At 59.2% G+C, this 19238-nt stretch overlaps 6 protein-coding genes across 6 annotated transcripts; 3 read left to right on the top strand and 3 right to left on the bottom strand.

Moving 5' to 3' along the window:
- Positions 1-152: 152 nt before the first annotated feature.
- JDV02_006753 (uncharacterized protein) lies at positions 153-1161 on the top strand. The gene is made up of 2 exons (XM_047988175.1): positions 153-270; positions 349-1161. Exons 1-2 carry the CDS (start codon positions 220-222, stop codon positions 961-963), a joined length of 666 nt encoding a protein of 221 aa, XP_047844167.1. The 5' UTR covers positions 153-219; the 3' UTR covers positions 964-1161.
- JDV02_006752 (Peroxisome-assembly ATPase) lies at positions 1056-3569 on the bottom strand. Its single transcript, XM_047988174.1, has one exon. The coding sequence runs from the start codon at positions 3115-3117 to the stop codon at positions 1183-1185; it is 1935 nt and encodes a 644-aa protein (XP_047844166.1). The 5' UTR covers positions 3118-3569; the 3' UTR covers positions 1056-1182.
- Positions 3570-3967: 398 nt separating this feature from the next.
- JDV02_006751 (uncharacterized protein) lies at positions 3968-8950 on the top strand. The gene is made up of 4 exons (XM_047988173.1): positions 3968-4557; positions 4622-4691; positions 4748-8149; positions 8202-8950. Exons 1-4 carry the CDS (start codon positions 4207-4209, stop codon positions 8549-8551), a joined length of 4173 nt encoding a protein of 1390 aa, XP_047844165.1. The 5' UTR covers positions 3968-4206; the 3' UTR covers positions 8552-8950.
- Positions 8951-9086: 136 nt separating this feature from the next.
- SUI3 (translation initiation factor eIF-2 beta subunit) lies at positions 9087-11605 on the bottom strand. Its single transcript, XM_047988172.1, has 3 exons — positions 11235-11605; positions 9742-10570; positions 9087-9677 (listed from the first exon to the last, which is right to left on the bottom strand). Exons 1-3 carry the CDS (start codon positions 11247-11249, stop codon positions 9508-9510), a joined length of 1014 nt encoding a protein of 337 aa, XP_047844164.1. The 5' UTR covers positions 11250-11605; the 3' UTR covers positions 9087-9507.
- A 472-nt stretch (positions 11606-12077) lies between these two features.
- JDV02_006749 (uncharacterized protein) lies at positions 12078-12526 on the top strand (the record flags this gene model as incomplete). Its single annotated transcript, XM_047988171.1, has 2 exons — positions 12078-12306; positions 12423-12526. 2 exons carry the CDS (start codon positions 12078-12080, stop codon positions 12524-12526), a joined length of 333 nt encoding a protein of 110 aa, XP_047844163.1.
- Positions 12527-13332: 806 nt separating this feature from the next.
- JDV02_006748 (uncharacterized protein) lies at positions 13333-13857 on the bottom strand (the record flags this gene model as incomplete). Its single annotated transcript, XM_047988170.1, has 1 exon — positions 13333-13857. The coding sequence occupies one exon, from the start codon at positions 13855-13857 to the stop codon at positions 13333-13335; it is 525 nt and encodes a 174-aa protein (XP_047844162.1).
- Positions 13858-19238: the final 5381 nt, after the last annotated feature.

Below are 19238 nucleotides of genomic sequence, written 5' to 3'. Positions count from 1 at the left end.
GTGAAGTCTTCTCGTTCGCCGTGTCCCTACGCTCAGCGCTGCGTATCGAGGGTGATGCTGGATGGCTCTGGAGCAGGACCCCTAGGCTACAGTTAACAATGCACACCCCCACCACCACAGCTGAGCTCCCTGATATAAACCCCCGAGCTGCACCTCACTCCACCTCGATCGACCTTCTCCATCATCGCGCCCATCACCATCGCGGCGTCCAGCCTAGCCATGACGACCGCCATGCCGTCAATCGCCTGCCTCGGCGTCATCGGGCGCAACGTAAGCCTACCCGCTTCCCTTCTTCCCTTCGAGGCGCATCGCGAAAAGCTAAAAGCATTCGTCTGTCCCGCGTCGCAGAACAATCCGCTGCATATGTCCATCTTCCCGTCGCACGACCCCTCGACCAACGCCTTCGCCCCGATCCGCACGCCCCTGCAGTTCTCCCTCCTGCTCTCCTCCACCGTCGACGTCTTCGACCTGCGCGCCAAGCAAAACGCCGCCGCGGGCGTGGGCCTGTCCGGCGACGTCGGCCTGCTGCACGCCGTCGACGACCGCCTCGCCGCCTACGGCTTCGAGACCAACACGGGCGTCCGCATGGTCTGCGTCGTGGACATGCGCGGCCGTCGCGTCGATGCCGCCGTCACACACTCCGGGAGCGGCGGCGCCCCGGGTGCTGCTACCGTGGCGGCTGGTTCGCTATCGTCGTCATCGTCGGCTTTGTCGCCGCCCACGTTCGGGGGCGGCGTCGGTGCCGGGCGCTCCTTGACCGCGGGGCTTAGGGACGCGGAGCTCAAGCCCGTGTTTAGGGCCATGCAGACGGCGTATGTGAGGCTGCTGCAGAACCCGTTCTTCGAGCCGGATGAGCATGCGCCGCTGGGGGGACGCGGCGGGAGGAGGATCACGAGCAAGAAGTTCGCCGAGGACATGAAGAGGATAGGGGAGAGCTGGACACCCGGCGTGACAAATCTGTGAAGTGAAGAGACATCCCCATCCACCCATAGATGGGCACCATTGAGAGGTTCATTGCATGGCGTTCCGGTTCGGCCTCAGAGGTGGCAATGGCATTCACACAAAGACTATTTCCCCCACGTTGTATATCCTGATGTTGCGTCTCTGTCTCTAATATGACTGACTGACGGACTTCCGAGCTCGCGCTCGGCGCTGTGATGCTCATCCAAATGTGCTCTATGTTCACCCGCTTTGTTTCCGGAAATGCTCAACCCTCCACTTGGCCAGACCTGCCAGCTCGTCAACCTCCACGCTTTCGCCCATGCCCTCGCCTGTGTGCCCGCTACTCGCTGCGACGTGCTCCCCCAGGGGTTTGGACACGGCGCCGCCCTCCCAGTGCCGCGCCGCGGCGGGCAGCGGTTGCCACCAGTCACCGGTCCTCGAGTGCCACCGGGCGCTGCACAGCTCCCACAGCCGAGACGTGGCGCGCTTATACGCAAAGCGTTCGTCCTCGCCCGTGAAGGCGCCCGTCCTGCCAAAGTCGACGACCTGCTGCTTCTGCAGGCCAAAGTCGGAGTCTTGGTCCGGGTCGTACTTGGCCGTCGCCGAAGGCGTGTCGTAGTACGATACGTTGGGGCGGAACGGGGACACTTGGTCCTGATAGACCTCGGCCGCCGTCTCCGAGTAGGTGGCGTCGCCGGCGGTTTCCTCGGCTCCGACTTCTTTGCTTGACTCCTTGGCAGCACGACGCGGCGTTTCGGGGAAGAACAGATCATCCGGCGGGCTCGCCGCTCTGATGACGAGCTTGCAGCGAGCCTCATAGAGCGCGTCGAGCAAGGTGATGAAGCGCCTCGCCTCATTCTTTTGCAAGACTGTCAGAACCGGCACCTTGTCGATGATGAAAGTGTGATACGACGAGGCCATGGAAATATAGTCCGCGGGCCCAAAGGACTCAACAAGCCTGTCGAACTCCCAAAAGACATGGCCCTGATGGTGCAGCGGAGTAACGACCTTGCGCCCGTAGACGACGCGGGTTGAAGGCCCCCAAGGGATAGCCTCGGCTCCCGTCCAAGAGAGCACGTTTCGGATACTTTGCTGCCAAGGAGCATCTTCCCTACCCAGGAGGTAGTAGTAGTATGGGCGTTTCCGTGCCTCGCCTCCGTCTGCTGCTGTGCTAGCAGCATTCGCAGTGCTATTGGGATCTGTGGCAACGGCGAGCACCGCAGCCTGGTCACTCGTCGCGGCCCCGGGACTGTCCAGCTCCTCCTTTCTCCTCCAATCCTGCGCTCCCTCCATCTGCCAAAAATCACACCGTGCCTTGAGAACCTCGAGGAAATTTGCAAAGTCGCTGCTCGGCCCGTAGAGCTCGCCGCGACCACGAGTGCCAAAGATCTTGCCCATGAACCCCCGGGTGGGACCCGGTGCGTAGTCGACGCCGGTGGCTTTTTGAAGTTCCTCGGGCATGCGGTTGGATGAAGCGACCAATATCCCGCCGAGTTGGAAGAAGGCGATGAAGAGATGGCTGAGTATTTTGCTCGCCGCCCGGTCCGGTAGCTGGAACTCGTCCAAGAAGAGGATGGGCGATTCATCAACAAGCTTCTTTGCCATCCAGGCGATGGAGTACTCCGATTTGGCGGCAAAAGCGCTCGTGTGAGATTCCCTGTGTTTCTCTAGCTGTGAGACCGTGTAGAGCATGAATGTGTTAAAGTGCCACCGCCTTTTGCGGTGGGTTGGCAGGCCATCCGCCAAGAGGTCAAGAAGCATGGACTTTCCGGTTCCAACTTCGCCTGATAAGAAGAGGCCCTTGGGAGAGTCAATCTCCATGGCCATCTCATGGCTGTTCAGGACCCTGGTCAGGGCCAAGCCATCGCGTGACTCGCTGGCCGGCAGCAAGTGCTTGAAGAGCGGATTGCGCCAGATGGCATGGTTTCTCAGCGCCAGGATGCCATGCGCATCGTCGTCCTCCGGGATCTTCGTCTCGGTCAGGCGAGCGACCTCGCTAAGCCTCTGCTTGTACTCGACCTGCGGCGAGTAGTCCTTGATTCGGAGGTAAATGTCTCGCAGATGTCTGGCTAGACGGTGCTGTGCTGGATCTGGCGAGTATATGCCGGACTTGACCAATGTCTGGTACTTAACCAGCGGGTCTGTGATGGTGACAGCGGTCGAGAAGCGCCTCATGCTGTGTCTGCTCTGGTATTATCATGGCCGAGGTTTGATGTCTCTCAGGAACGGCCGCGTTTCGGCTTCCAAGCGGGTTTTGGATAGCAATACGGCGAATGTGAGACGTGTGTTTGGTCTAGGGATTCCTAGAGCTAATGTGCGCACTGCATAGAGCGACTGCTGAGGCGCCGCCGATGAAAATGTGATGAGCCAAGGGTGTCTCGGTCACGATTATAGATGGTGGTGGTGGCGGCGTCGACTTTGGAGATGCTGTTTGACGCCGGCGGAGCAGCAGCGACATGCGCGTTGGGAGTCGAACCGTAGAAAGACAAGTGTCCCAGACATGCACACCGGCTTCCTTGGTCCAAAGTCGCTATGCCTCCAGCATGTAATGATAGAGGAACCGCTCGGGCTGGCTGGGATGCCGACGATGTGGTCATGGAGTCGCTGGCGTGGTCGCGGCAGAGAGGCGGACGACGGGCAGTGACCTCAGTCTGCACCAAACAGTGCGCAACGGCTAGGTATCCGCTTATTGCCAGTGGCCTGACGCCGACAGGTCCCACCACAGTAAGCACCTCCACCTGGCTCGGGCTAGGTCAGGTCGGGTACTTAGTACTAAGGTTCCAGTGGGCGGGGAGCCGCAGCTCAGCGCCCGTACAAGCTACAGCCAGCGCGTGCCCAGGTGGCCCCTCAGCGGTCACTCAGCGGGTGAACGCCACAAATACATGGATGGAGCCAAACACACCCAAGGCGGTCACCCAGAGCTTGGCAGCTGGCCGCTCGTTCTGCCGTTGGATTGGATTTGTTTTTCGCACCACGGCCCAATAGCTGCGTGCGTGTTGAGGTGCTCCTTCACGCTCGCTGTCCACCTTTACCCATCCATCGCCTTCACCCTTCATCGCAGCACGGCATTTCGACACCAGCAGCCGGCTTCCATCATCGCCCATCCTGCATCCTTTCCCCGGCGCAGCAGTCTCTACCGCTGGCCATCCCGCGATGCGGCACTGATCCCTCGACGGCAGCCCATCACCGTTCACCGCGGCGTCATCGCCCTCGTCACGTCAGCGCCCGATCCGAAGGCCACCGACTCCCGTCGCGCCCCTCAACATGTTTTCTCCCGCCGCCGCCGCCGCCGAGGGTGGCCCGGCTACAGCGACTCGATCGCGCCGTCGCCAGCGACCCAAGAGCTCCGAGAGCCTGGTTCCGCCACCCAAGGCAAAGCGTCAGCGCCTCCCGCTCACCGAGCAGACATTTGCGCAGCCCGAGGCCCAGGCCGAACCGGTCGAGACTAAGCCCGAATCCAAGCCTGAGGTCCGACCTGCGACCGTCGAAGCGAAGGCGCGCGACACGTCGACGGAGATTTTCCACCCCGTGATGCGGCGGGAATCCACCGTGAGGACCAAGAAGTCGAAGCACGGCGATCGAGCCGCCAACAAGGGCGATGGCAGCCTTGTTCTTGTGCGTATACCCCCGTCTAATGGCGCAATGGCGGCGTAGTGGTTACTGACAGAGCGCTTTCAAGACGAGCAACAATGCCTTCACCGTTTCAAAATTGCCTGCATTGCCAGACAGGATCCGCCAGGACTCGTCGGGTACGTTCTCTCACCGAAGCCATAGTCACCTACAGGCTAACGCGTCGTGCTGGCAGGAAACATAAGCGCCCAGATTTTCTCATCCTCCGGATACGCCCTGGCACTGACCCCAGCACATGCCATGGTCTGGCCCTACAACTCGACGTCGCAGTCTCCCGAGACTTTTACCTTCACCTTGCCATCCGCCTCGAAGCCCTCCGACCCGTTGCCAGTGGGATGTCTTGTATCCCCCTCCGCGTCGTCGACGGAGCCTGGACTTGTTATTGTCATGTCCGGCAGCGGAAAGGTGGTTTTCTGGGAGTCCATATCGAGCGCCGCGACTTTCGCTTTCATCAAGAAAGATCGATCCGGAGTCGAGTATCTAATCTCAGGCATGTCGTCTGGCGAGAAGGTAGTCGGAATTACAAATGCGGAGTCGGCAGGCTTCATTCTCACGTTCAACTCGGGGAGATTGGCGTACATGACGGTCCGGGACAGCCACGGACGACCCGCGATTTCGGTCCAGTTTCTCCGAGCTGGTCTAACGCCTTCTAGCAGCGGCTTCCTGGGGAGCATCCGCCATGCCTTTTCGCATCTCTCTCTCCGAGGCGACATCGCGGCCGTTCGAGCCGATCGCTCTGCCCGCGTCGGCGAGCGCAACATCGTTGCTCTCACGAGCAAGGGCAAGCTACAGTCCTGGAGGGTCCATCGCGGTGGGCACAACGAATCCCTGGGAGAGGCAGATATTCGAGACCGTCTCGCTACAGCCCTCAAGGAAACCGACCCGCAAATCGAGGATTACTCCACGGAGTCTTTGGAAACGCTCGATTTCAGCTTTGTTCCAACGGGACTGGAACCAAAGTACCTGGAATTGAGCAGGCTCAGTGATGCCATGGCAACCGACAACCCTACAGTACAGCATCTTCTGCTTCTCGTCAGCATGTCAAGATCTAACAAATCTCGCTACGCCTTGGTCGAGATCATTTTGACTCCGACAAACTGCCAAATCGGCATGATACGGCCAATCACCTCGTACTCGACACCTTTCGACTCTTCCGACCCGACGCAGCCGCAACGACCTCGCGTTTACCTGCCCCGACCAGCATTGGTGGCATTCGTCGTGTTTGACCGTGCTGCTATTGTTGCTTCGGTGGCCTTGGCTCCTGAATCTCCTGACTCGCAGTTGCAGTCTGACAGCCATATCCTGCCGGCTTCGTTCGAGGACGTTGTCGACTTTAGAGAGGACAATGTTCACGAAATCGTCGGCTCCGGCTTCGAGGAGATGTCTTCAGCAGCGCCCAACGGACATGACGAAAGCCGCTCTAGTCGATTGAAGACCAAGAACCCAGCGATTGTCCTCTTGGTGCGCGGTGCCGGTGTTGTGCGGATTATTACGACGGACGTCGACAAGTTTGCCAGCGACCAGCCGCCTCAAGTTTCTGCTAAGAGCAAACTGGAACAGGCTGTCTTTTTTGGCCTCAAGAAAGACAACCCTCTGATCTTTGACGGCCGACAAGACCTGAGCTTCTCCCCAGAGGATCTCTCTGAAGCTGCACTGGCAGTCAGTCACGAGATCCTCAGCTCGTCTACCTCGTATATCTCGACGCTGCCCGCTTCGATAGAAGACAACCTTTTCGCGCGGTCTGAAGCCCTGCAAAGACTGATGACGCATCTACGAGCAGTCGGTGCCGACCTTGACCGCAAGACACGCTGGCAACTCCTGTTCAACGCAGAGAAGATGCATGTCGCCGCCCAACTCTGGAAATTGCACGAAGCTTTCACCGCCAACAGGCCAGCCGAGGACAAAAAGAGCTTGGTGACTTTGGTAGTTGACTTCATCCATGAGGACCAAAAGCATAACCCTGTCCCTAAGAAGGGTGAGGTCGATGCTGTGCGTCACTGGTTTGTGAACGACATCTACCGAATCGAACTTTTCGTTGCTTGGTCGTACGAAGTCATCAAGGTCTTATACCGAGACAAATGCCTGGACGACGTAAAGATCACGACTTTGATGTACGAGGCCATGCAAATCAACATCTGCACTCACATTGGGGCGCACGACTTTCGACGCAGCAACATGGCCTTTTACGGTCTGGAGCACGAGCAATTGCGAATGGGAATCCTACGGGACGGCTACGAGGGCCTTCCGGAGCCCTGGACAGGTTGCATGTACATTGCCAACAACCTGAAACGTCTGACAGACCTTTGCGACCAATGGTTCAGGAAGCATGAGCAGCGACGGTTTGAACAAAAGGCGCCAAATCAGCGGGATCCTCAACTCATCATCAAGCTTCATGATGACCTCCCCGCTTTAACGGACGCCATGCTCACTGCCGTCCTGGAGCATGCACGCTGGGGCCTCGCCAATTCGGAGAATAAATCAGTCGCCCAAGAATACGTCAAGACATACGATTCTGAACGACATAACAAGCCTGTCTTCTTGGCTCAGTACGGAAAGTGGGAGCAAGGAGCAAAGATTGCCGAGAAACACGGTTGTCTGAGCGCTCTGGCAGTCATTTTGCTTGAGCATATTGAAACGCTGGAGAACCAGCTGGCGGCGGAGGACCTTTCGAGTGCCGAGATCAAGAGTTTGAATGCACAGCGCCAGGCCAAGAAGACTCAATTGGAAGATTCCTTCAGCAAATACGGGGAGCCATTTGCGTTTCCCATCTACGAGTATCTCATCGACAAGCACGGTGTCTCGTCCGTATTGGATTTTGAGTTGGACACGCTTGGATTCAAGACTCGCTTCCTACGGAGCAGACCGAACTTGGCTCGGATATCTTGGATCAATGATGTTCAGCAAGAGCAGGATGTGGAGCACGCATCGGAGACCCTTATTGACCTAGCTCTCAACATGGAGAGCCAGGTCTGGAAGAAGAAAGTTGAGCTCAGTCTCGGCAAGCTGGCGCTACTGGCAGAGAACGAACGGAAGCCACAAGCAAGACCCTCGTTCACAGTCAAGGGGGATGAAGCTCGCCGCGAGGAGGCACTTCAGCGTGTTGATGACGAATTGGTCGTCGTCAAGATCCAAGACCAGCTCTACAGTCAAGTGCTCCCAAGCACAGTTGAAGCCGTCGACAGCGCCGCCGCCCTCAACTTCGCCCTCGAGACACACAGTACGAACATTCCCCGTCGGCAGAAGGCACTTCTCCAACTCTTCACTGAAGGCATGGAGAGGCTTCTAGACCATCAGGCGCTCGACCCGATGTACCTCATTGACCTCCTGACTCTGATATCACTCCCCGCAGAGTCGAGAGAAGAGATCCCGCACCCGTTCTGGATGGCGCTTAAGGTTGCCGATACGGCATGCCACAGCGACGAGGTGAAGGATGCCAAGAAGCTCATCTGGAGGCGACTGTTTATCCGTGACGATTGGGCCAAAATCAACGATACCACGGGCAAAGACGACACGGAGGTTGTGACGCGCATCGCCGATACGGAACTTTTCGCCATGTTCACAGACTGCATCCGATACCGTGAGTCTGTCGATGCGTTGCTGTGAAGGTGTATGCTAACGATTGTTTGCAGAGGATGCCTGTGAGCCATTCCGATACACGACGCCGGACGAAGTGCTGGGCGTTTACACCCACGGTCTGGATCGCCGGTTCCAGTCGTTCTCGCAAGGCGAGCAGGCGAAGCTGATTGACGCCATGCGCTGGGAGGATAAGACCCTGGCCCAGTACACTTCAAAGAATCGTCTCACGGAATGGGTGCGGACCACGTTCGAGACCGCCCAGGCAGAAGTGGAGAACATCACCGAGGAGGCAACCCGCGCTGGCATCTCCGCCGTCGAGGCTCGCGAGCCGTTCCCACCGTTTGGCCGACGGTCCAGTACCACGGCCGGGGTTGGCAACACTCTCTTCGACTCAGAAGACTAAGCCGACGGGCGGCTCTCCTCATTGGGCGGCGTTCTGTTTGATTCTTTGATGCGTCTCTTTCCTTCCTTCACAGGTGTACACGGGTGGGGGCAGACGGTGGTTTCACGCGCGCGGGCAATGTACATTACGGGCATGGAGGGGTTGGACCGGACCGGAGCGAGAGCCTGAGAGACCCCCATTAGAGCAGAACAGAGCAGGGTAGAGCAGCAAACGGACGGGCGGGTAGGGGAGCAAGGACACTCGGAAGGAAAGCTTCTGGATGGGTTCGCCAGAAAAAAAGAAGAGCTGGGAGAGACCAAGATCGAAAGGAAGGGCTCTTTATCGAGTTGGGCTTCGGGAAATTGCAGATACACACAGAACGCTCGTTTTCTGCCTTGTCAGAATATACTTGTTGACGGGGTGCGACATACGCACGCACGCCCTTTACATTTTCCCATCCTCCGTATGGTCCAGTGCTCGTGGATTTCCTTTTGATCCATGCAAGCATTTCACTTTCCACATCAAAACTCTCATCACGCCTAGTCACGGGATGCAGTGGTGTCGACTAGTATCATTTCGGCGTTATGTACGGCCAGAACCACAAAAATGTGCCCGGGCCAGGCTCCCCATATCTCGTAAGAAACGGCGACTGCCGCCACCATCCCTAGCCGTCCTTGACATCATCAACAACCTAACACCACCACCTCCATCATCCGGTAGAGCAACTTTTTTGGATACCACCCAGACGCCTTGACCCCCCTTTCCTCCAAATGCCTATGCCTAATGCCTATGCCTCGTCCTCCCGAGGCCCGAGCCACGAGATGAGTCGCTTTCTAAACCAAACGAGCGGCGAAACGAGTAGCCATGGGAAAAGATGAGACTGCGGAGAATGGGGGCACGCGGGGGAACGGCGGCCATAGAGGGGTGTAGCGAGAACTCATGGCGACACCGGGAGCGTGCGTGCGCGTTGCCGCAGCTTAGACCTTCATCTTTCTTCTCTTGCCGACCTGGGCCGAGAAACCGGTCTTGATGGCCGTGACACTTCGTCGGGATCCGCAGTTGTTGCAAGTGATGAAGTAGAGACGGTTCTCACCCTTGCTGAGCTCGGTGTCAGGAGATTTGCAAGTCTTGCAGGTGACGTATTCGACTGCGGAGAAGCTAGTTAGCATCACGGTCGTCATGAATGGAAGATGGGAGATTGAGGGACGTACTAATGTATTTCCTGACCATGTTCTCAATCTGCTTCTGCTGGAAGCGGCCCTTGATGACCAGTCTCCTGCTGCCGTCGACGGAGCCGTTGGTGCCCAATTCGGCAAACAGGTAGGCGGTCAAGTGCTCCTCGGTACGCTTCATGCGCTTGCAAATGTCGGCAATGTTGGCAAAGACGGTTTTCCTGTTGCCTTCGCGCATGCACTGGGGAGGGGGGATCTTGTAGCTCTTGGTGCCGCTGAGGGCGTGGTCGGGGTTCTTCTGGGACAGCTGGCTGAAGAAGCGCTCGAGCAGGAGGCTGTAGCCGATGGCCTTGGTCTCGTCGTGGGCCCAGATGCCGGTGCCGGCGTCCATGTCGCCCGTCTGCTCCTCAACCTCGGGAGCCTCGTCTGTGTCCTTGACCTCGAGCTGCTTGAGCTTGGCGGCGAAGTCGTCGTCGGCGGCGGCGTCCTTCTTGACCTTCTTTCTCTTCTTCTTCATGGAGAGGTCGAGGCCGCCATCCTCGGCGGCGGCGGCGTCGTCATCCTCGGCGGGGGCATCGCCGTCCTCGGGCTTCTTGGACTTCTTCTTCTTCTTCTTCAGGAGGGACAGGTCGAGGCCGCCATCCTCAGCGGGGGGTGCATCGTCGACGGCGCCGGCTTGAGATGAGAGATCAGCAAAGGCACCCAGGGCGGCGGACAGCGGCGGCGTACGAGGCGTGTGCGACTGGGCCGTCTCCTTGGGCTCCTCGGTAGCGTTCACCATGGTGACTGAGCCGTCGGCGTCGACAACTACTTGTTCGTCGGTGAAGGCGACGGACTTGCGAGACTTTCGTTCGGCGGGGGGCTGTTCCTGCGATGGGGAAAAAAGTGGAAAACACGGGTCAGCGAGATGAACTGCGCGAGACAGGGGGTGAAAAAAGAAATGTCGCGAGGTGAGGTTGCCGATGCAAGGGCGAGTGCGTACAGGTAGCGCGTGCGATGATTAGAAATGCGGGCGCGCGCGTACGGAGAGCTGGAGGCGGGAGGGGATGGGCAAAGTATGAGTCAAGGAAGTGTTTGCGTCTGTGACACGAGGGTATTTGGTGTGGTGGTGAGGGACGGATTGGGGCGCCGATTGTGGAGGATTTGGGAATGGGCCAGTGAGAGCGGGGCAAAATTGGTAGTGCACTGCAGTGCAGGGCAGTGTGCAGCGGTGCGCCGTGCGGCACTTGGGGCTTGGGGGATTATGCTCGCGTCGGGCGTCTGACAAGGCCGCCTGGCTGCCGATGGAAACCACTGGATCCGCCGACTGTGACGGAACGCCCGCCCGGCTGCGCCAACACCGGATTGGCTCGCTGCCCGCTGCCGACGCCTGCGCACAATGGAGAGGGATGTATGTATGTATCGATGAATGAATGATTCAATGATATGCCTGATGGCGGGGTGGCGGCAATGACAAAGGCGATGCGTGGTGACGTTCCGCATCGGCGCCAGAGTGAGATGGGGCCTGACGGAAGCTAGGTATTGTCACTCACTTGGATGTCCGCCATGATTGCGGTTTGCGCCAGTGCGAGGATCGTGTAATCCTGGATGGTTTCCCTTGGTTCTTGGACCGTTTTTGGCTTGTCCCGTCTTGCGTGCTGAGAGTTGGTCGCTGGTCCAAAACGATGGTCCGCGCCGTCTGCCGATCTCCTCCTGGCTGTGACTGATCCTAGGTCCGAAGGGGGTTGCGAAAAGCTCCGAGTCCGGCGAGCCCAGAAATGCGTCGTCGGGTCGTTTCCCTTGCGGTGATGGTAATGCTCGTCTTGCGGTGGTGTTGCCTTGCCAAGGTGGACGGTTCGATGTGTTGCGGTTTGTCAGGTGCGTCAGGCAGGCGTCACTTCATATCTCCAGCTCCAGCAGAATAATAACGGCCGAGGGACAATGGGCTGGGCTGGGCTCTGACGCATGGCCATGGTGGGGGCCAGGGGGGGAGGGGGGGCATAGGTCACGCCCGATGGCACGTGATACTCGCACCGCCGCGAGTCCACCAATCACAGCCACGAGCGGGCGACGGGCTCGCCTGTGCGCGGAGCTCTATCGGAGCGTTGCGGTGGCCCCGTCGTCACCACACCCGCCCAGACCGACACAGACGTTCGAACGACGAACCACCCTCGCCGAGTCCCTCGCCACGGAGACGCGTGCCTGATGAATATCTCGAGGCGGACCCTGCGGCGGTGACACACTCAGCAGCAAAGGTGCTCACTCTCCCGCCGGCGACCCTGCGGAACTCCCCGCCCCCCGATCGCCCCCCTCGTTGCCTCATCGCCGGGCTTCAGTGTCCCCATCCGAGAGACGAGGTCCCGGCCGAGAGACCAGTACGGTCCCCCGCTCTCAGCATGGCCGCCACCGGCGAGTCCCTCATGGACCTGCGCGACTCATCCCTCTCCGACGACAGGGACGACGTCGACTCTCTACCCTCCACCTCGACGAGCGACATCTATTCAGACGCCGACTCCGAGGCCCAAGCCGAGTGGGAGCGCAGCCTAGAGCAGCTGCAGCTCATCCTCACCATGATGATTGTTCCCTGGATGGGCAAATACTTTGGCCGCAAGTTTGCCTTTTGGAGTGAGCCTTCCCCCTCTTCTTCTTCTTCTTCTTCGCTTCCCTTGTCTCTATCCCGCCACGGGCACCCACACGCTGCACATGAGGGGATGTGCCCGGAAGTTAACAATGGCGTGCAGGCTGGGCCCGCTACATGGAATGGATGCACAATGTCGAAGTGCGGTGGACAAATAAGAAGGCGTTCAAGGCCATTGGGGCTGTCGAGGCCGCCGCGACGTTATAGATGTCGCTTGTCGGGGCGGCCGTCGCGAGTTGGATTAGTTGTGCTACATGCGGAGGGACATGAACCTAGAGATAGACGACGCATGCCGCGTTACGCGGCCGAGTTAGGGCGTCCGTCGCGCCCTGCCACGCCCACAGCAGAGCAGCAGAGGCATTGGACGGCGACCAATCTAACCCCTCTCATTTACTCGGGATGTATGCACGGCGTAGGACAGCGCTTGTCCACAGCCAAGGTCAGTTGCGGCGTCGGCACAGCATGGCACGCGCGACTGAGCGGAAGCACAACACATAGTTCATGGCATGCAGAATGTGCCATTGGAACAGGTACATTAATAGAAACGCAACAATGATACTTTCCATGCGGTGCCGGGGGCCTGATCCCTCCCGCGACAGTCCCATGTAATTACTAACCATGTATACACGAAAAGGACATGTACTTTCCATATCGCGAAACGCATCCCTTGATCCCGACCACGTCTGATGCCCACAACTCCTGTTTTTTCCATCTGGCCCTGCAAAATAGAACACCCCAGCGTTATTTATGTCGTGTCACCCGCTGCTGGGGCGGGCGGCGGTGGTGACGGACGGGAGCATTAGGCTCATATCAGTCATTGGTGATGCGCGCCAAGTGTTGGTCGTAAGTTGACGTCATCGACTGGCAACGACCCAAGCATCGCAGCCCGGCGCAACGCAACGCGCAAAGCAACGCAGCGCAGCGCGTTTTGGAAGGCGATGCGATGCGATGCAATGCGAGACGAGGCCGCGGCAGCTAGGCCTCTTGGTTGATCGATTAATGACCAGCACACCTTATACGCCGACCTGGGACATGTTGGGCCTCCCGGAGCGGCGGAAGCCGCCGCCGAGGCCGCCGCGCGAGTCCTTGATGGTGAAGAAGAGGCAGACGCTGAAGCAGGCCCAGAGGAACCACATGAAGGCGGTGCTGGCCTGGATCTCGCGGCAGCGCTTCTCGTCGTTGCTGGAGCCGTAGCCGATCCAGTTGGCGGGGAGGTTGGCGCCAGGGATGTTGCCGCAGTTGGGGGCGCGCAGCTTGGCGGCGAGGACGATGGCGTTGATGAAGGTGAAGAGCACGGCGAGGATGTCGAGGGGCAGCAGGATGACGGCCGAGGCCAGCGCCGTGAACAGGGCGGCGGCGAGGCCGTAGAGGCAGACGATCCACGACAGGGCGGCGACGAACATGGTGAAGTTTACAGCGGCATTGGCCGACGTGGCGGCATGCGTCTCCGAGGCGATGACGTTGCCGATGAGGGCGGTGATCAGGAGCGTCCAGAGCAGGGCGAGGCCCCGGACGATGGCGCTGAGGATGCCAGACATGCTGTTGCGAATGTGGTGTTTTGGTTGTTGTTGTTGTGGTTACTGCTGGTGGTGGTTTTTTCTTCGTATCTTAGTTGTCACTTTGTGTGTTTGTGTGTGTGATGTATGTGTGTGTGTCTGGGTGCGTTGCCGAGTAGGTTCAAGGCATTCGCTGATGTAGCGAACAAAGTCTGTTTTGTTGCTCCCGCGTCGGGTGCGCCGGATGCGACCTGGCGGACGAACGGCGATGACGGTGGTGGTGGGGTGGTGATCAGGCAGAGCGTGCGCCGCTCCGGTCACACAACGTCGAGAGCTTCAGCCGTAGTATGGCTAAGGAGAGGGACAAAGTTATTTCACGATTCCCTTTGCCGTAACGGATAGCTAACAAGTCGCAGATGCTGCGCTACTACAGCTTTCGTATGTGCGGGATGGTTGCGTGCGGGTCGGGTGATGTATGTAAACAAGGCGCGTGTGATCGGGCGACCCTCACCAGCAAGCAAGCAAGTCGAGAGAGATGGCTTTAAGAGAGGCCGTTACTATCCCAACGGGAATTGAAAAAAAAAAAAAAAAAGGTAGACGTGGGAAGAATCGCAGGTCCGTTGCAGAGGCAGGGAGAAGAGGGAAAGCAAGTCAAATCAGCATGCGTAATAGACTTGTCGGAGAAGAAGGGGGGGCGAGGGTCCGCGGTTTAAGGCTGCGTCACGGCAAACGGCAACGACCATGGACGGGCTCGAGTGCAGAATCGTGCGTGCGTCAGAGTCCAGACGCCCTTTTTTTCGTTTTGCAGGTGCGAGCGCCTGCCTGTCGATGATGGTATGGTACGTGAGGCTGTGTGGCATGGCCTGGCCTGGCACGGCATGGCGTCCCGTCTACCCATCCAATGTCACCGCAGGTACGTCAGGGAGCGCTGCGAAGCGTAGCGCCCGGAGCCATCGGCAGTTGCGGCTTCGAAGGAGGAGGGGGGGGGGCGACCGGAGAGCCGCTGCGGGTGCGATGACCTCACAGGGCTGCGGCGCGCGTGGGCGTCATTGGCTGTTAGGTACCTAGGGATGGAAGCTGCACAGCGTCTCGCCAGGTGCCGAGACGGCCTAACCTGAGCCTGTGAAGCTGCAGCGCGTCGCTGGACGTCCAACTGCTCCACCGGGCAGCAGGGCTTAGCCACTGCCAGTGCTGCGGGCTGTTCCTTCTACGTACATACAGCGCCTGCATTTGCTCTCGCCGGAGCCAATGCATCGCCCGGCCTGAAGTACCCAAGGTGCCCGTTTGCGGGTGACGGCGCAGTGAGAGCTGTTCCAGGTAGTGGACTTTTGGGGGGGGAGGGCCAACTGACCGAGCGCTCTCAGCCTACGATTCCTGCGCTTGGTCCCCGGCATGATGCATCGACACACGCACGCGCTCGCCAAAACTCCATCTGAAACGGCCCTGTGCCCAGCGAGACGCCCAGCAAATGCACCGAGCTCTTACACGCGCGCGCGCGCGACATCCGCGAGGCGGTGCATCTAGATCATCATCTATTGGAGGAAGACCCTGTCTCAGATTCCCCCCCCCCTCTTGGTGTTGCGCGTTCCTCTCCGCGTTGCGTGTGTTCGCGCCGCAGCGCGCCTGCTTGTCCCGTTCGATCGTTGCGCGCCGTGTCTGAGAGTTCTGGCTGCGCCCCGCCTCCCAGCGAAGCTTGCGGGAAGCAAACTCGACGAATAGGGCCAAGGCGCAAACCCTCGTTTCGCCGTGCAGTACGTATTGCGCCCGCGCGGTGGGGGACAACCTCTGGCGGTGGCGGCGGTGGCGGCGAAGGCCTTTCCTCCCCCGGTCTCCAGGTGTGCATGGAACAACCCGTTTCGCGCGTTTGCCCTCACCGTTTGGGGGCGCCGGGTCGGGCGAGGGGAGCGGAAGAGGGAGCGAGGGAGGAGAATGGCTCCAAAGCTACCGTTTCGCGGGCCTGGCGATGGCGTCACCTCGACGCTCCGGCTAGTTGGCTGTCCATTTACTACCTTACTTACTGTGCTACCTTAGTAGTAGTCGGGCTCCCGGGACCGCCGGGAAGCCAGTTGAAAGCCTCGAACGGGACTGCCCACACGCACGGCGGCGTGACTCCCCGTGGGATGGGTCTCTGGCGGGCCATTCGCGTTCCTGCGTTGCGCTTGCTACCCGGTCGGTCGGTCGGTCGGTCGGTCGCCGCTACTCCTGCTACTACTAGGTGGTGTCGTCATCGTTCGCGCGCCGCCGCCCAGCTACTCCCTACGAAGCCCGGCCAAGCGTCGTCCACGGCCCGTCTGCCGGTTTTGCACCCCCCCCCCCCCCTTTTTTCTCCATCTTGGCCATCATCCTGAAGCGAAAGACCAACGCGCGGCGTTTAATATCTCATACCCGCTGCTTGATCCGCCCCATCATGTCTGCACGTACTGCTGTCCTCCGCGCGCGAGTTACTTCCCTGCAACTTTTTTGCTGAAGCTCTCCTCGCCGCTTCAGGCCTAGCCTTTAGCGCCTCCCGCGACACTGCCGGCCTGAGCACGGCCCCGAGACCCACCGTACCGACGCGCCGCCCGGCAGACGGTCCCCACTGTAGCTCCGTCTCCCGGCCCTCCGTCCCATCCCCGTCCCGCGCCGAGACGCCACGCCTTCCCCGCCGAGATCGCACACTCCAATGCACCCCCTCCCAAGTTCTCCCCCGGGGAGCCCGAGGGCAATGCACACCGCCCCATCCCAGTTCCCGGTCCCCGGTGCCGTGAGGTGGGGGGAAGGGAGGGGGCCTCGTACGTACGTACCACCCAACACCGATTCGACGGACCCCTCCCCAGCCCAGCCCAGGATCGCCGCCGCGGCCCCCGCCATCACCTCCCCCTTCTTCCTCGTTCGAGAGGGACAGGGGAGGTGAGTGGTGGCACCCCTGACAACCACATGTCTTTTTTCTTGCATTCCCACGTCCCCATAAGGTTCAAGGCCGAGAGCCTTGGCGAGAAGCAGAGGCCTTTCTCGGCGGTCGTTTCTAATTTAATAGGACTGACTGCCTGCGACGACCGTCGAGGAAAGCCTATTCCCGTCACGCGGGCCCCCTTGTGCAAAACCTTGGAAAGAATACGCTTTTGCGGTGCATCGTCGCATTGAAAGCCACCCAAGAAAAAGACAGAAGAAAAGCCGGTCCGTTTGGCGTCTCACCGCCGTCTCCCAATAATGCCTACAAAAACAAACAACAGAGGCCCCCGTCGAGACAGAGAGACATGCGCTCATTGTCCTAGCTTGGCGGTGAATGATTCCACATCCCATAAGCCCCGGCCGGCATCATTATCAAGTGCCCGCTATGCTATATGAGAAGTCCCCTGGGCCATCACCAGGCGGTATGAAACATACAAGCCCCAACTCGGACAGTCTGAGAGTAAAAGTATACTTACTAGTTACCACCCCTCCCCGATCGGGAAACCGCTCCATCCCGGAAGGCCGTCGCTCCGTTCATCAACGTCCGCTCCCCCGTACGGCCTCATGTCGTCATCGCCGTTAATCACCAGCGCATACTACTTCACAACGCTCACCGCGCTGCCACCGCCGCCGGCGCCTCAGGCCTCTCCTAGTCCAGAACGCTCGTCGCATCGTATTTCATGTGCGCATGGCGGCTGACCCCCCCCAATCGGGCATCGGGAAAGTCTCGGTTTGCCGTTTGCCACGCATTTACATCTACGCGCAGAGAGTTTCGCCGGGCGGAGAACCCTCCCTCATAGACACCATACAAGCCTTGCATTAACAGGCTACCTTCAAGGGGGGCCAACCATGGCCCGGCACCACGGCGGCGGCGGCAGTGGGACAAAGAATAAGGCCAAGGGCGAAGAAGAAACCCCCCAACGAGAGAGGGGAGGAAGCATCACGATGCACCCAACGCCGAAACTCAAGTCCATACGCAAAAGCAAAACTCAAGACCCCTCTAATAACCAGCAACGAAGACGGCGGCAACAGTCGCAAACGCACGCCTAGGCTCTATGCACCGAAATACTCACGATGCAATGCAATGTGCCCAGTACAAGACTGGGGGCATTCCATGCTTTTTTGGTACTGCTCCCGAGCTCCGCTCGCTACCTGATCTCCATTCACGCATCATCCATCCCTACGTTCCCGCGTGGGCAAGATTCAGGTGGGCCACACACACACACACAGAGAGAGAGACTTACTCTCTCTAACTGTTATTTGGCCCATTCCGTAAACCTTGTTTATATAGCGCCAACAGGTCAGCCAGCAAGGCAGGCCAACACCACCACCACCACCACCACCACCAAATCATCGTTCGGAGGGTAAACTCAAAATAACTTGCCCGCCAGTCGCGTTTCGTCATAACTCATTTTCTGGCCTCCTTTCTCCCTTCAGGCCAAGAAACTGACCGGCTTTCACACGCACGCCCGGCCCCCAAACCCCCGGCCAATACATATACGACTTCCCAAAGCTAATACTCGCCCGTGAGATTCCCGGTTGGCTCGCGCAGCGACTCGCCCAACGGGGTCCGGACGGGTTACGCATTCGCGTCCCCGTACGTGAGTGCGCATCTCTATAGTATGTGCTGTCGTTCATGCATGTGCCCCCCCCCCCTTCTTTAGCCCTCGAGAGCGGCGGCCAACCCCGCAGACCTAGGTCGCACGTATCTCAGTGCGTACGAAGTACATACGCGGCGATCTCCCTCCCCCTCGTGGAGAAATCAGGCGGGACACCTCTCGCCGTTCTGGAAACCTGCCCTCCGGGACGTGGCCGGGGACGCCTCCCAACTCGTGGCTGCCCGCCCTCCACGCAAGCCCCAATGGGCTTCTTCGTATTTGGTCACACCAAGGACGATCCGGACTTGCTGGGTTAGGGGTAACTACGCGCGCGACTGAAGAGAGGCTAGGTACCATGCCCAAAGTGTAGGTAGGTACTTGCACCACCGCGCAACGAACTACCATCCGGAGTTTGGCTCCCACTTGTACTAACGGTTCGCATTCAACTGCAGCCGTCTTTGTTGGTTGGTTGCGCCGATCATCTTAACCCCCCCCCCCCGGTCCCATCCCACGTGGACAGCCACGCGATACCACCCTCAGTGTTCGACGGTGTCTTGCACAGGACCCCAGGTTAGACAATAGTGTATCTACAGTTAGCGACAAGCAACATTCGCTCTTGGTCTCCCCTTCTCGCCCATCCGCGCCGTCCCCTACACACTCGCCACCTCCTCGTCAGCGTGCCCGCTGCCCCCTTTTTCTGGCCATAGATTCATCACCACTGGGCTCAAGGCTTTGTTTTGCCAACGTCGTGGTACTACCACTTACTCAGGCTCTTGAGGGGAACCTACCAAGGGTCGCGACAGCAGCCGTGTGTGTGTGTGTGTGTGTGTGTGTGTGTGTACCCGTGTATACTTAAGCTTTCATTACGTGCCTTGCCTCGTCTGGCTTACACCA

Source organism: Purpureocillium takamizusanense, chromosome 6 (assembly GCF_022605165.1).
Source record: "Purpureocillium takamizusanense chromosome 6, complete sequence".
Lineage (NCBI taxonomy): Eukaryota > Fungi > Ascomycota > Sordariomycetes > Hypocreales > Ophiocordycipitaceae > Purpureocillium > Purpureocillium takamizusanense.
This window is presented reverse-complemented; position numbering and strand designations above follow the sequence as displayed.

What these genes read in the sequence shown, in the direction of transcription:
- SUI3 (XM_047988172.1), bottom strand. An exon ending in CATGGTCAGGAAATACATTA is followed by an intron (nt 9,678 to 9,741) that starts GTACGTCCCTCA and finishes GCTTCTCCGCAG; the next exon opens with TCGAATACGTCACCTGCAAG.
- JDV02_006751 (XM_047988173.1), top strand. Translation starts at nt 4,207, where the DNA reads ATGTTTTCTCCCGCCGCCGCCGCCGCCGAGGGTGGCCCGGCTACAGCG. An exon ending in GCGATGGCAGCCTTGTTCTT is followed by an intron (nt 4,558 to 4,621) that starts GTGCGTATACCC and finishes AGCGCTTTCAAG; the next exon opens with ACGAGCAACAATGCCTTCAC. An exon ending in CACAGACTGCATCCGATACC is followed by an intron (nt 8,150 to 8,201) that starts GTGAGTCTGTCG and finishes GATTGTTTGCAG; the next exon opens with AGGATGCCTGTGAGCCATTC.
- JDV02_006752 (XM_047988174.1), bottom strand. Translation starts at nt 3,117, where the DNA reads ATGAGGCGCTTCTCGACCGCTGTCACCATCACAGACCCGCTGGTTAAG.
- JDV02_006753 (XM_047988175.1), top strand. Translation starts at nt 220, where the DNA reads ATGACGACCGCCATGCCGTCAATCGCCTGCCTCGGCGTCATCGGGCGC. An exon ending in TCGGCGTCATCGGGCGCAAC is followed by an intron (nt 271 to 348) that starts GTAAGCCTACCC and finishes CCCGCGTCGCAG; the next exon opens with AACAATCCGCTGCATATGTC.